This window comes from Hyperolius riggenbachi, chromosome 2 (assembly GCF_040937935.1).
Source record: "Hyperolius riggenbachi isolate aHypRig1 chromosome 2, aHypRig1.pri, whole genome shotgun sequence".
Classification (NCBI taxonomy): domain Eukaryota; kingdom Metazoa; phylum Chordata; class Amphibia; order Anura; family Hyperoliidae; genus Hyperolius; species Hyperolius riggenbachi.
This window is the reverse complement of record NC_090647.1, coordinates 334,754,975-334,769,358: the sequence shown is the minus strand read 5'-3', so window position 1 is coordinate 334,769,358 and position 14,384 is coordinate 334,754,975. Positions and strand designations below refer to the sequence as shown.

Sequence of the window (14,384 nt, the reverse complement as noted above, 5' to 3'; positions counted from 1 at the left end):
TTATATCTTCTAATGGACCAGGTGTTGTGGTGTAGCAAAAAGAAAGCTGGAGAGTCAGGTGGAAGAAAGTCAGTTAACTCATGCATAATGCTTCTGACATCCGTCCAGAATTGTATGAGCTTAAGGCATGACCAGAATGTATGAACTAGGGTTCCCACATCTTGTCCACACCTCCAACACAGGTTAGATATACTGGGAAACATGGTATGTAAACGGGATGGGGTCAAGTACCATCGGGTTAATAGTTTATAGCCTGACTCCTGGAATCTAGAGGATAAGGATGATTTGTGAGCAAAAATTAGAATCTTGTCCTACTGTTTGTCTGTGAACGTTAATCCCAAGTCCTGTTCCCATTTGTTTCGAAATTGGGCTGATGGTGCGGCAACATCGTTTAGAATAGAGTACATTAGAGAGACTGTTCCCCGTATTTGGCCCTCTTCCATGCACGTTCGTTCAAAGACGGTAAGGGGTCTGTTATAGCTGGACTTAGGTCCTTGAGACATAAGGAAGTGCTTAAATTGGATCCAGCTCCAGGGGTCTAAAGTCTGTGCACCTACAGTTTGGGCTAGTGTCTGAAGGTGTGTCCAGTCTCCATTCTCTAACATAAGATGGGCTCGTATAGTCGGTCCCCCCCTCCAAATTGGGTAGCTCTTAGCTGGTAAACCCGGCAGGAAAGCAGGGTTATCCAGGATGGGCATGAGAGGAGTGGGCCAAGGAGACATTAATGGTAAATGTCTATATCTGGCGAAAACACTGATGGTGTGTGCTACCATAGAGACAGCGGGGTCAGAGATTTTCCTGAATTTAGTGGCCCAGGGAACGTTGCTTAACTTATCCTTTAAGAGCTCTTCTTCCATTCCTACCCATCGTTTGTGATCGGCATGCCTGTGCCAATCAATAATGCGGATAAGTACCGCAGCAGTATAGTATAGTTTAGGATTAGGAACTGCCATTCCCCCCGATTCCTTGGGAGCTGTCTGGGTCTGATATTTCAACCTGGGTTTACGACCGTTCCAGATAAATTTGGAGAAGGCTCGGGTCACCATCTTGAAGAACGAGGATGGGATATAGATAGGAAGGGTCTGGAACAGGTAAAGTAGCCGCGGCATAATCGTCATCTTTATTATACTAGATCTTCCAAACCAGGAAAATTGCTGTTTGTTCCACTTTTGGAGGTCTTTTTTGATTCGTTCTAGAGCAGGGGTGAAATTATTGGAGACTAAATCTCTTGGGTCTGGTGTAATGTGCACCCCTAGGTATTTAATGTAGATTGGGGGCCATTTAAAAGGGAAATTACTTTGAATAGTGGACTTGAGAGTTTGTGGTAGCAGAACTCCCATCGCCTCGCTTTTATCATAATTGATTGACATATTTGAGAGAAGCCCATATTTCCGAAATTCCAGAAGAAGGTTGGGTAAAGAGATGTGTGGATTGGTCAAATAGAATAGCATATCATCTGCGTAAGCAGCGACCTTATGCTGGGATTTCGGGAACTGCACCCCCCCCCCCCCCAATGTCGGGATTGTTGCGTACTGTGCTGAGAAAAGGTTCAAGGGTCAGTGCAAAAATGAGTGGGGAGAGCGGACACCCCTGACGAGTGCCATTTTGGATGTTAAATGTGTCTGACAGAACTCCATTGGCTTTAACTTTCGCATTAGGGCATGAGTATAGGGCAAGGATTCTCTTGCGCATCATACCTCCCAAGCCTATGTGCCACAGTGTCCCCTCGATGAAGTCCCAGTCCACCCTGTCGAATGCTTTCTCAGCATCTGTAGATAGTAGTAGAGTAGGGGTGGACTGGGACCTCACCCAATGCAGCACATTAAGGGTACGGATTGTGTTGTCCCTTGCCTCGCGACCCGGGATAAACCCCACCTGATCCAAGTGGATCAAGTTAGGTAGTAGAGGGGCTAGCCTATTTGCAAGCATTTTGGAGTATAATTTCAGGTCCACGTTGAGGAGGGAGATTGGCCTGTAGCTTTGGCATTGGGCCGGATCCTTTCCTTCTTTGTGGATAACAGTGACATGGGATTCGAGCATTTGGTAGGGAAACCAATGTTGATCTAATGGTTGTTCTGTGATTAAGTTACAGGCCCGTAATAGGTGCGGGGAGATTAGGTTCCTAAATTTGTTGTAGTATTCTAAGGAATACCCGTCTGGTCCTGGGGCTTTACCTGTGGGCATTTGAGAGAGGGCCACTCCCAGCTCATCTTCCATAAAGGGCTCTTCCAGAGCCTCCACGTCCGCTTGTGACAGGCGGGGAATTTTAGATTCCTTCAAATACATTTTAATCTTGTCCCGTTTTGCAGCTGTGGAGAGATTAAGTGACGAGGAAGGAAGATTATATAAGCTAGCGTAATATTCCTTAAAGATTCTCGATATGTCCATGTATTCATGATGCAGGGCAGATGACCTATCCTTGACACAGGAGATATAATTGGAGGTTTGCTGGGATCTCAATGCCCTTGCTAACATAGAACCGCACTTATTACCCCATTCGTAGAAAGTGCGGTGGCACCTTTCTGCTGCGAATTTGGCCTTGTGGAACAGTAAAGATTTAAGGCGCACCCTTGCTGCTGTTAGGTCAAACAGTGTGGACGAGGACATGTCCCCCTTATGTTTGGATTCTAGTTCGCTAATAAGCGACAGGGAGTCTGCTATATCTTTTTCTCTTTCCCTCTTGCAATGGGCTCCTTCGCGGATCAGGATGCCACGCACAAAACATTTGTGTTTGCCAGATTGTCATAGGGGACATCTCCTCACTCATGTTTATCCGAAAAAACTCCTCAATTTCGCTTTTAATTTTTTGGTAAATTTGCCTGTTTTGTATCAGGGAGTTGTTTATGCGCCAAGTGGGTGGTCTATTTCTAATATCTCCCCAGGATAATTCAATCCAGACTGGGGCATGATCTGACAAGGTCATGTTACCTATGCCGGGGGAGGCAGATACTGATAGTAAGTTGTGAGAAATAAACACGTAGTCTATCCTAGTGTAGGAGTTGTGTGGGTATGAGAAGAAGGTGTAATCCTTTTGGGAGGGATTATGAAGCCTCCAGGCATCCACCAGCTGCATATCGCGTAGCAAAGCTTTACATTTACGAAGGAGCTTTTCTGAGAGTGCAGATTTTTGAGAGGAGGAGTCTAATACAGGCTCCAGTGCCACATTTAGGTCTCCACCGAGAATTATACTGCCTTCTGCAAAGGTGTTTAGTTTGGAAAGGAAATTTTGGAGGAAAAGAGCTTGCTGAGTATTGGGTGCATAAAAAGAGCCAATTGTGACCTTTTGGTTGTAGAGTATGCCCTTGATTAGATTAAATCATCCTAACTTGTCCCCAAATTCTTCTATAAGCGTTTTAGTATCTTGTGGGATACTATAGAAGGCAGATTTGTAATATCTGCTAAATAATTTAGGTGGCGAGGGGCTTTTGAAGTGAGTTTCTTGTAAACAGACTATATTGGCTCTTTCTCTGCGACACAAATTCAGCATAGACAATCTCTTCTCTGGTATATTTAAGCCCCTGGCGTTCAAGGAGAGAACCTTAAGTGACTGCTTGAATGTAGAATAAAAATCCCAGGGCCCCACCAGCTCGCCCAGACCCCCCCACCGGCCACACACTCGGAAAGAACAAGTGACAGAAAAAAGAGTAGAGAAAGATAGAGATGACAGAAAGCGAGGATTGCATAAGAACTCGTGTAACAAACCACAAAAATACCTTAAGAAGTATGTTTCTACATGTCTTCTTAGTATTAGGCCTGTGACAGGCCTTTTTATGGATAGTAACATCCAGAACTCCCACAAGCCGAGGGTGCTCGTGGGGGCGAGGCAGCAAAGCGCCCTGGGGTAAGAGAGTCCACACCATAGTTAAGAGTGGAGTCGCTGACCCCGTGTCCCCGCGTGCAAACTTTAAACGCAACAACCTTAATGTGTCCCAATAGGGGAGAAGAACAACCTTCAAAGAGTGTAAGAACCTTTATCAGCCGTCAGTGTGAGAATGCTAAAGATTACAGTGTAAAAATACTCCAGCTATGGCCCTGTTTTCACCAGCCCCCTACCTAGCTTATGCTAAGGTTTCCCATCCCGGGCACTTCTACAACATACCCCCCCTCTCCCCATGGGCTTTGAGAATGGGGGAGTACCTCATGACACTGCTCTGCATTGGGGTGTTCACCATAATAAAGCCTATCCCCCCTAGAGCTCATCAAGTTCGCTGCCCCCCTCCCCCCCCCCCAGCAGCTAGAGGTAACCTTCCGTACCCCCCAGGCCAGCTATCCCCCACCACATGTGCATAGTCAAATATTTCATATTACTTATGTTCACACAGATACATTTTACAGGATGCAATAGAAATCTTAGCAGACAGCAAACGTGGTCGAGTAGGCCAACAGATATCAAGCATGTGTGGAAGTCACTGGGAGGGGGGCCCGGGACCCCGTCATCACAGCAGGGGGAAAGGGAAGGCAGCACGGCGACACACGGCCCCACCACAGCCCCTTTTCCAATATAAAACCTATTTTGTTTTGCCGATATAGGTGTATCAGAGAGAGGGGCTGGGACATGGCAACCATAGTCCCAAATAACGTTCCCTGTAGGCTCTATATATCAGTGCGTCACAGAGTGGCAAGGCCTTCCAGGTTAGCGTTTTTAGTTGCTCATATATCCCCAGGGAGGGGTTCAGGGAGTGCATTCCGGAGTGGGCCCATGCAGAAAAGTCTAGGTGAGGGCCATGGGGCAGACAGATAACAAAGTACTCACACTACTGGCGTCTCCGTCTACGATTCTTCGGTGGACGCGATGGATCGAAGGAGTCTGGGTCCCATTCAGGAAGCTCGACCGCGGGCATGGAGATGTCCTCAAAGAAGGCTGGTAGCTCACGTGGGTGCCGCAAAATGGCGGTTTTGGACCCTTTCCGCACTACTAGCTGGAAGGGGAAACCCCAATGGTAGGTAATTCCAGCCTGCTGCAATGCTTTGACTAGCGGGCGTAGGGCCCATCGCTGGGCCAGGGTGGAGGGAGCCAGATCCTGATACAGGGAGACCGAGGAGCCCTGCCACTCCACCTGATCCTTGTTGCGGGCCGCCGCCATGATTTCTTCTTTTTCTTTGTAATTATGTAGGCGGCAGATGATGTCTTGTGGGGGTTCTTGGCTGGATGGCACAGCCCGTAAGGCTCTATGCGCACGATCAAACTTGATTCCTCTGTCTTCCTGTCTGCCCAGGACTCCGTTAAAAATCGAGCAGAGTGCGGGGACGATTTCGTCCGCTTGCACCGTCTCTGGTACACCGCGGACCCTTATGATGTTTCTTCTTCCCCTGTTCTGCAGGTCCTCTAGCTGCCACCGGAACGATTGCGAGCTGGCGAGTTGCTTTTCGCTTGCCGCTTTGAGGGAGGCCACCTCTGCCCGCAGTGTGGCGATATCAGCTTCCGTGGTGGAGATACGATCAGACAGGCCTGTAATATCAGCATGGATCGCCGCTATTTCAGTCTTTGTAGACGTGACGATCCTCTCCGTTTGTTCATCTAGGTCTTGCTTCGTGGGCAGACTACGGAGATAGCGCCATATATCTTCAAGATTGCATAGAGCTGAGGGGCCCGCCTTCATAGAGGAAGACGTTGCGGCCTGGTCCGCTGGGTCCGCCATCTTAGGAGGATCCGTGCTAGAGCGGGCTGCTTGGAAATATCGGGTTACCGGCCTTTGCGTAAGGGATGGTGCGCACCTTTTCTTTGCGGGTTGTCTCTCAGCTTTCCTCATACCCCTTAGGGATCTTTTTGGCGAGGAGTTGCTCGGCTGTAAGCTTTCTAGAGCACACCGGGACAGGAGCACAGCTTCCACACGACCTCACTCCTCCATGGTCGGCTCCGCCCCCGTTATTCAATATTTTGACAGTGGCATAGGGTACACATGCACTCTATGCGCCAGTCTGTTTGGGTATGCATGGGATTTTGGTCATAGCAAGAGGCGTGGACTCTTACCACACTTCCCAGAGCATACAAGCACTCCTTTTCTGCAGGTTCATGCTGGGTCGTCTGGGCAACTACAGTTGTGCCCCGTTTGGTGTTGCTACAATCTGTTATTCTGTTACACCTATACTCCTTGTTATTGACTTCAGCCTGTCATGACTTCATCCTCTGATTGCTGCTTGCATCTACCTCTGCTATGTTTATTAAACAAGCCTGTCTGATTACTGTGTATCTCAACTTCTGGTACAGTTGCTGACCAAGCCTGGCCCATAGTTACCTGCTTTTTTTTTGTGTTAAATTCACTGACCAAGTCCATAAACCTTCCGCATCAACCTCTTTCTGATCACAACAGAACCTGACCTTAACTCATACTACTGACCTCGCTCACTTCAGACTGGACCCCCTCTATCTGTCTTCCTTTTGTGGATCTTCCTCTTGTCTTGTACCATGACCTGGTAGCCACTAGTAGTGTGCTGCAAGCTAGGGGATAGTGGGCCATTTTCCACTGCAGGAGGGTCTGGTGAAGACTTAAGACTGCGCCACAAGGGAGCCCATGCCTACCACTGATGCCAGGGTCAATAGGTTTCCCCTATCCATAACAGCTGATGCCTAAATCAAGCACCTTACAAGAAAGACTGTGGAAGGGGAATATTGGTAATAGGTAAAGATTAGGGATAGGCATTATTTAATGAGAATTACTGAGTTTAGGTTGAGTAGGTTAGATTTAAAACTGAAATTAGGACGTTAGGTTTAGACATCATTAGGACAGCCAATATGTTGGTAAGGAAGGTTAGAGTTCTAGAAGGGATTTACTTGTGGTGGGATTGAGTAGACATTAGGAAGCAATAATACATTGAAAGAGTTAAGGTTAGGCATGAGGAAAGGAATTTACATTGGGGGCATCTAGGATTAAACATTGGGTAGAAGAAGAGAATTGGTTAGAGATACCCACTTAATGTAAGAGATGCACAGCAAACCCTGACAAACACGGCATCGCTACGCTGATATTCGCACCTTACCAATATTGTAACTAACAGACTAAGATGGTGCCCATATTAAAGAGACACTGAAGCGAAAAAAAAAATGATGATATTATGATTTGTATGTGTAGCACAGCTAAGAAATAAAACATTAAGATCAGATACATCAGTGTAATTGTTTCCAGTACAGGAAGAGTTGAGAAACTCCAGTTGTTATCTCTATGCAAACAAGCCATTAAGCTCTCCGACTAAGTTAGTCGTGGAGAGGGCTGTTATCTGACTTTTATTATCTCAACTGTTCCTGGACTATTTACTTTTCCTCTGCTAGAGGAGAGGTCATTACTTCACAGACTGCTCTGAAAGACTCATTTTGAATGCTGAGTGTTGTGTAATCTGCACATATTATAGAATGATGCAATGTTAGAAAAAACACTATATACCTGAAAATAAAAATATGAGAATATTTTCTTTGCTGCTAATCTTCTAGTAATTATTCATAGTACACAACCAATTCACTATATCATATTTTTTTTTTCGCTTCAGTGTCTCTTTAAGGGGTGCCTCATTAAATGTAAGATTGCTTTCTTTTGTTTGGTGCACCCGGTGTCTCTGTTTCTGTTACGTTACACTCTACTATTTGGTGTGACTGTTAAAGGGAACCTGAAGCGAGTAAAATTATTTAAAATATACATGACGTAGCTGCAAATGAATATTACATACTAACTTTACCGTCAGTTCCTTTCAGAAGCTCACCATTCTGTTCTTACAGTGATCCCTTCCAGTTCTGACAATATTTTGTCAGAACTGAAATATACCAGTTGCTGTCGGTTATATATCAGCAGCTTTCAGTTACAACTAATTGTGCAAGGTAATGTCCATGTTTCCCTATGGCTCAAGTGGGTGATATTACAGTTTAACAGTGTGCTGACCAGGAAGCTGTTATGGGGTAATGGCCATTTTTAAAATGGAAGACGGAGAATTCCATTGATCACAGTGGACAAACAGGGAGCAGGAGAGGAGAAAGTGATTGAGGAGTAGACTACACAGGAGGTAAGTATGACCTGTGTATGGTTATTACTATTCTCATTATTTTATTCTCAGTTCAGGTTCCCTTTAAGAATAGCTGTTATTAGTGTGCTTTGATGAGGGCTCATTCACAATATGTGAGTTGCAGTGAGTTTTGATGCACTGTACATAGTGTGTGTTAAACATGGTAACATGAAAGTCCATAGACTTTAAAGAGACTCTAACAAAATGTTCAGCCTTATTTCTTCTATCCTTTAAATTTCTATACCTGTTCTAATGTGGTCTGTCTTACTGCAGCCTTTCCTAGTTGCACAGTGGCTGTATTATCTCTGTTATATGGTCTAATCTTCTTTCCTCTGACGGCTTTGTTGGGCTCAGGCACTCAGGAAGGAATGTGCTGCTCTGCTTGTGATAGGCAGAAGCTATACACACCCTCTCCACGACCCCTGCAGGCTCTGTGTGAGTCACAGATTGAGCTCCTCTCAGCCTATCACACTCTGGTTAGCAGCCGTGTCTTTTGTTCGTAAACACTGCCTAAAACTGGCAATTACAAGCCAGGATCGCAGCAGGGAGTGGCAGAAACAGCACAGAGGGGCCCAGGAGAACATAATAAATAGAATGTTATGCTTTTTATTTTAAGAATTTAAGAGTAAGAGTAAGAATACAGATTCTCTTTAATTTTATCATTCACACTACAACAGTGAGTTGCTGTGCAGTGCATTTCAACAGGCCTGGAGTAAGGCTAGGTCCACACTAGGCCCGTTTGCAGAACCTGCGGTCCGTGATCCTGGTGGTCCGTGATTCTGCTTAAAGGGACACTTAAGTCAAACAAAAAAAATGGGTTTTACTCAGCTAGGGCTTCCAATAGCCCCCTGCAGCTGTCTGGTGCCCTCGCCGTCTCCCTCCGATCCTCCTGGCCCTGCCGGCAGCCACTTCCTGTTTCGGTGACGGGAGCTGACAGGCTGGGGATGCGAGTAATTCTTTGCGTTCCCAGACACATTAGCACCCTCTATGCTGCTATATGGTGTATGATATATGCTATAGCAGCATAGATGGCGCTATTGTGGCCAGGAACGCGAAGAATCACTTGCGTCCCCAGCCTGTCAGCTCCTGTCACCGAAACAGGAAGTGGCTGCCGGCGGGGCCAGGAGGATCGGATGGAGACGGCGAGGGCACCGGACAGCTGCAGGGGGCTATTGGAAGCCCCAGGTGAGTAAAACTCATTTTTGTTGTTTGACTTAAGTGTCCCTTTAAGCCTGGACCCAAATGGATCCGTGCTGCTCTTTTGCAGCAAACGATTTTGATCCATTTGCGTGTTTGTTTGTTTTTTCCCCTTCCCCAAAAAACGGATGGCTGTAGCCAGGACCCCAATAGGTGTCCCCCAGGTAGCCTGAGGGGGTAGCAGCCAGGATGGGGGGTAACGGGCACAGCAGCAAGGAGGGAGTTTGCCCCCCTCCCTCACCTGGGTCCCCCTGGCTTCGCTCCCTTTTCCAGCTATTTGTGGCAAAAGTGTAGTGAGCGAGTGAGCAGTGAAGCACCTTACTTCCTTTGCTCGCCGTGACTTCCTGCAATGTCGCCCTCTAGTGGGCTCATTCGCTACGCTTTTGCAACAAATAGCTGGAGGAGGGAGCGGGAACTGGGGGACCTGTCCTGGCTGCTACCCCCTCAGGCTACCTGGGGGACACCTATTGGGATGACGTGAAGGGGAGGAGCAAGCAGTAGGCAATGCGGATCTCCCTCCATTTTGTGTTTATGATTAGCCTGTGTAGAGGGAGATCCGTTTTTGCTCTGCCCTCCACTACCCCTGCGTGTATCAGGATCCATGTGCGGTGCGGGAAAATGCAACAGATGCGGACCTCCCGTTCAGGTTTTGAAAACTGGTCCCCACATACGCAGACGGGATCCGTCTTTGTTTGGGTGAAGATGGCTGCTATTTTTAACATTACTGGCTCCGGTTTTGATCAGTTTTAAAAACTGAGCCACAGATACATTTCCGGACCTAATGTGAACGAGCCCTAATTCAAACTCATAGAAATGTGTTGAAATGCACAAAAATCACTGACCAATTCACAAGTTTTTATTCATGCACTTACTAGTGTGAATGAGCCCTAAGTGAACCCTGGTGATAACTTTCAGTTACATGTTTTACTAATGAGATCTCTCCCTCTCTCTTTCTATCTTTCCTAGGTTTAACTAACAAAAGCTTTGTGACTTCCATCTTATAAGCTTGTAAGTTTGCTTGGCTGAGCATACATGTTTATTACTGCAGAGAATAGAGGAGTGTTGAGTATGGGCAGGAGATAAGGACACATGTCATATGATTGTGCTTTCGCTGGGGAAAATGGTGATCTGGCAAACAATTCAAATCTGTCCTGTGTCTCTTCCTGACAGTGATCATTCATGTAGCTTGCTGTTGCCATGCTGAGCAAATGAGTCACATGTTATCTTGTACGGAATGCTTTGATTAATTAATCTGGGTAAACCACACCTTAATTTCATCATGATTTCATTCATTTTCTAAGATGTCCTTTTCATATGTTTGGAATTGGTCAAAGCTGGCCACCATACATACTGTGAAATAAAATATTGCTCTAATGACAGTACACTTACAATCAGTACTACAATGGAAGAACACCTAATTATCTTTGTTTTCATCTACTTTAACATATAAAATTTGAAGGCAAGTATTAATGAACGCAACTAAAGATACAACATGATTCAGATTTTTGTACAGGAGAAACATTAAAATGTACCACATAATATAGCTTGTTTCTTATTTTTAGATATATATGAAGCTGAGGATACATGTAGTCTGTGCATATGTGTGTGTATATTTATCTTAACACACCATACAGTTGATGGGAATATTGGCTTTTTTCTATAATTTGGGCACTGGTGTAACCCGAAACTTGATGGTATAGGTTGGAGGCTGACTAATATATAGCCAAATGCTATGCATTCATTTACTTTGGTGCTCACTATTCACGATTTGGCTATTCTATAGCCAAAAGCTGTGAAAGGTGTACATTGAAAAAAATAGCTTAACTATTACATAACTAATGTGTTGTAGCACAAGTATCAGTCATGTAGTAATTTACTTTCATGGTGGGGTCCCTGTCATATAGCCAAAAACTTGCCACTGCAGATTAGAAGGGTTAGCTTTCATTGCTAGGCTTGTAAGGTTAACATTACGTGTCAGCAAGAGGTTAATGTGTCTGTGGATTGAATGTTAGACATCAGGAAAAGGTGGGGCTAGGTGTAAAATCAGTAAAGGGTTGGCTTTAGTAGGTAGATCAGGGTTAGGCATCTGGAATTTTAAGGAGGTCCGTTAGGGTTACCTCATCAACAGGGGCAAAAACACAAAACTATCAGTGAGAGTAGTGTTGCAAGCCAACATAGTATGAGCAATCGCAACTTACTGATACACTCACTGTCAGCTTTCACCGTGTCCAGTTAAACATCTGCCAAAATGATGCATACATGAGATTGATTACCATAGGAGTATGGATTTGTGTGAGGGCCCTATGATGTCTCTTCCTTGATATCTTGTGTTTTTGTCCTGCAGAGGAACAAGTAGGTCAGCAGACGGAAACTGTATTCTTGAGTTACGCCGTTCACCTCACTCGATTTAGGAGGGAAGGTGACGATGAAGATGAAGATTCCACACTCCCTGTTAATGAAATTGAAGAAGCTGTGCAAGAAAACAGGTAACAGTATAATAACAAAGGTACCTATCAGACATTTATTTAAAGGACTAAAGATAATAAAATGGTATGCATAGGTTGTGGAAACTAACCATGTAAAAGATAAACTTCTGTATAAAGTTAATGTCCATGAGAGCATCTATTGCTTGTGAAGAAGAATGCTTAAAGGGACTCCGAGCTCAACATAGAATAGAAAATGGTACTCATTCGGGGCTTTCTGCAGCCCAGTGTAGGTCTGGAGGTCCCACGCCGGCGTCCTGGCTCGTCTCCCAAGGGCCCATCAGAAATGGCTGGACGGCGGCAGCCGGGCGACACTGGCCCCGAGTGCCGGGCTCCTCTTCCTGATACTTCATGGCTGACGATATCACCAAGGCCGCCTCGCGTCATCACGGCGGCCGGCGTGACAGTACGGTGCATGCACGGTTTAATCGTGCATGCGCCGTACTGTCACGCCGGCCACCGTGATGACGCGAGGCGGCCGGCGTGATGTCGACAGCCATGACGTATCAGGAAGAGGAGCCCGACACTCGGGGCCAGTGTCGCCAAGCTGCCGCCGTCCAGCCATTTCTGAAGAGCCCTTGGGAGACGAGGCAGAACACCGGCGTGAGACCTCCAGACCTACACTGGGCTGCAGAAAGCCCCGGGTGAGTACCATTTTCTATTCTATGTTGAGCTCGGAGTCCCTTTAAAGCATAACTTAGTTACACACATAAATATGGTTATCTGTTTACCCACCAATGACCATCATTAAAGTAAACTTGACCTTCTTTGTTTGGACTTCCAAATATGGAGACTTGTGGTCCATGTAGAACTTAATGCCATTTGGGGACAAATCTATAACTCTTAAATGTAAGGACAATTTTCCTTCAACTTATCTAACTCAATGGCTTTATAGAAAGCATCTCCAGTGTGTCACATTTATTCCTCCAGCCCGGAAATAGCTGATTGGCAGGAACCACATGGCATGGAACTCCTGTACAGGGGCCATCCATCTCTCAAAGACATTATAAATGTCTGAGCTGAAGAACAATTTTAGGAAGCTACTCTATCTAATAATTGGCTTAGAGGAGCGAGGGTACCTCCTAATACAAGAAAATACTATAGCGATCTGCTGGAAAAAATATTACTCTCCCGAACAGATCGGTCCCTGAATCCGTACATCTAAAGTGGGTAGAGACATACAGAGTCAGATTGGATGACAGTCATCCAGATTATGTACCTAGCTTTATAGCTTTCAGGGAGAAAAACAAGAAGAGACACACAGAGCCAAGCTTAGGATAGTAAGACATGATTAAAGTAGTAATCCAGCAAACACTTCTAGTCAGGATAGATAACCTGTATATAGTAGTTGAGTATGTTACTTGCATGGTATCTCTGTGCTATAGCTACTGTCCTCTTACCTGTCATTAGCATGCTAATATGGAATGCACATGGAGGTGGTGATTGCACCAGATGCTTGGGAGCTGCTGGTTTTTCTAGGAAAGCAAGTTGGTTTCAATTGATTTCAGCTTTGTATAGTTAGGGGAAAGTGTAGAGCATCTCTAACATTTTGGTTGCAGTCCCACTAAGGAGGTTCTTCTCACTTCCTATTCTTAGACACTTCCAATTTTGATTGGCAAGTTTTACCACATCCACCAGTATGAGAGCTCACCTACACAATCTGTTCATAGTATTCAAAATCTGTTGGCCCTCATACTACATGGAGGTGGTAAAATTGGTCAGTGATTGGCCAATCAAAAGTGGATGTGTGTACCAGGCTTAAGTAAATGTATCCAGTAGAGAAATAAAAACCATACAAATGTTGCATTACTTTTTCATATTACTAGACATGTTGTTAATGCTATCTGTAGAGCAGAAAGTGAGAACAAATTTCCCCAACAATAACAGCTGGACAATAGTTTTTACTCTTCCTCATTCTATTCAAAATGAGGAGGGGGAGGGGGGAATCAATTTTAAGGCCTCTTTTACATTGTGTGTGTACAATGGTGCATCCACCAACTGTCAGCTGTTGCCATGGATCTGCCAGGTGCTTGCAGGCAGTTGCAAGTGCTTGGCATTGACATTGGAATGGCCCCTGTCCTCTAGCATGTATATTTGAGTGGGCAGCAGCCACCTGCTAGTTGTGACATGATACGGGTTCCTGGATATGTATATAGTAATTGTTTTATACAAGTGAATTTTAATTTTAACCTACTATGAACTTACCGGTATATCTTTTCACAGCAATCTAGACAAAGTTGGACAACAGCTAGCATTGATTGGAGATGACTTAAATAAGCGCTACGAGGAGTTTTTTAATGACATTTTAAAGGACCTGAATCCCAACCTGGATACAGCTTATGACTATTTCAAAAAGATTGCTTCCAGGTAAAGTTGATAAAGAGATAAAGAAGGATTGTTATTTTGTGCTTAAAACCCATTTCCAGGCACAAGTATAGGAACACCATCTAATGGCTTACATCACAGACATAACAAGCTCTACTACTGTGTACGTACACAGATCAAGGACAATATTTGTGTTTCAACCAGGGCTTTAAAGAGAGTCTGAAGCCTCATAAAATCCCACTTTTTATTTACCTTCTACACTATAACCCAAGCTAAAACGCCGCATCCCCGCTGCAGAACGCTGTGTTTAACCCCCCCCCCCCCCCCCCCCCAAATAGCGGGGAAAAAATCCACCAAATTCCTGGTCGTGGATTTTGCTGCCCGGGGAGG

General features: G+C 45.2%; 1 protein-coding gene across 1 annotated transcript in view; it reads left to right on the top strand.

Annotated features, from left to right (window-relative positions):
* BAK1 (BCL2 antagonist/killer 1) overlaps positions 1-14,384 on the top strand; it is a 77,173-nt gene that overhangs the window by 44,997 nt on the left and 17,792 nt on the right. The window contains exons 3-4 of the mRNA XM_068265510.1: positions 11,531-11,672; positions 13,893-14,036. Of these exons, the coding sequence (XP_068121611.1) occupies positions 11,531-11,672; positions 13,893-14,036 (286 nt within the window). The remainder of the gene's footprint in view (positions 1-11,530; positions 11,673-13,892; positions 14,037-14,384) is intronic.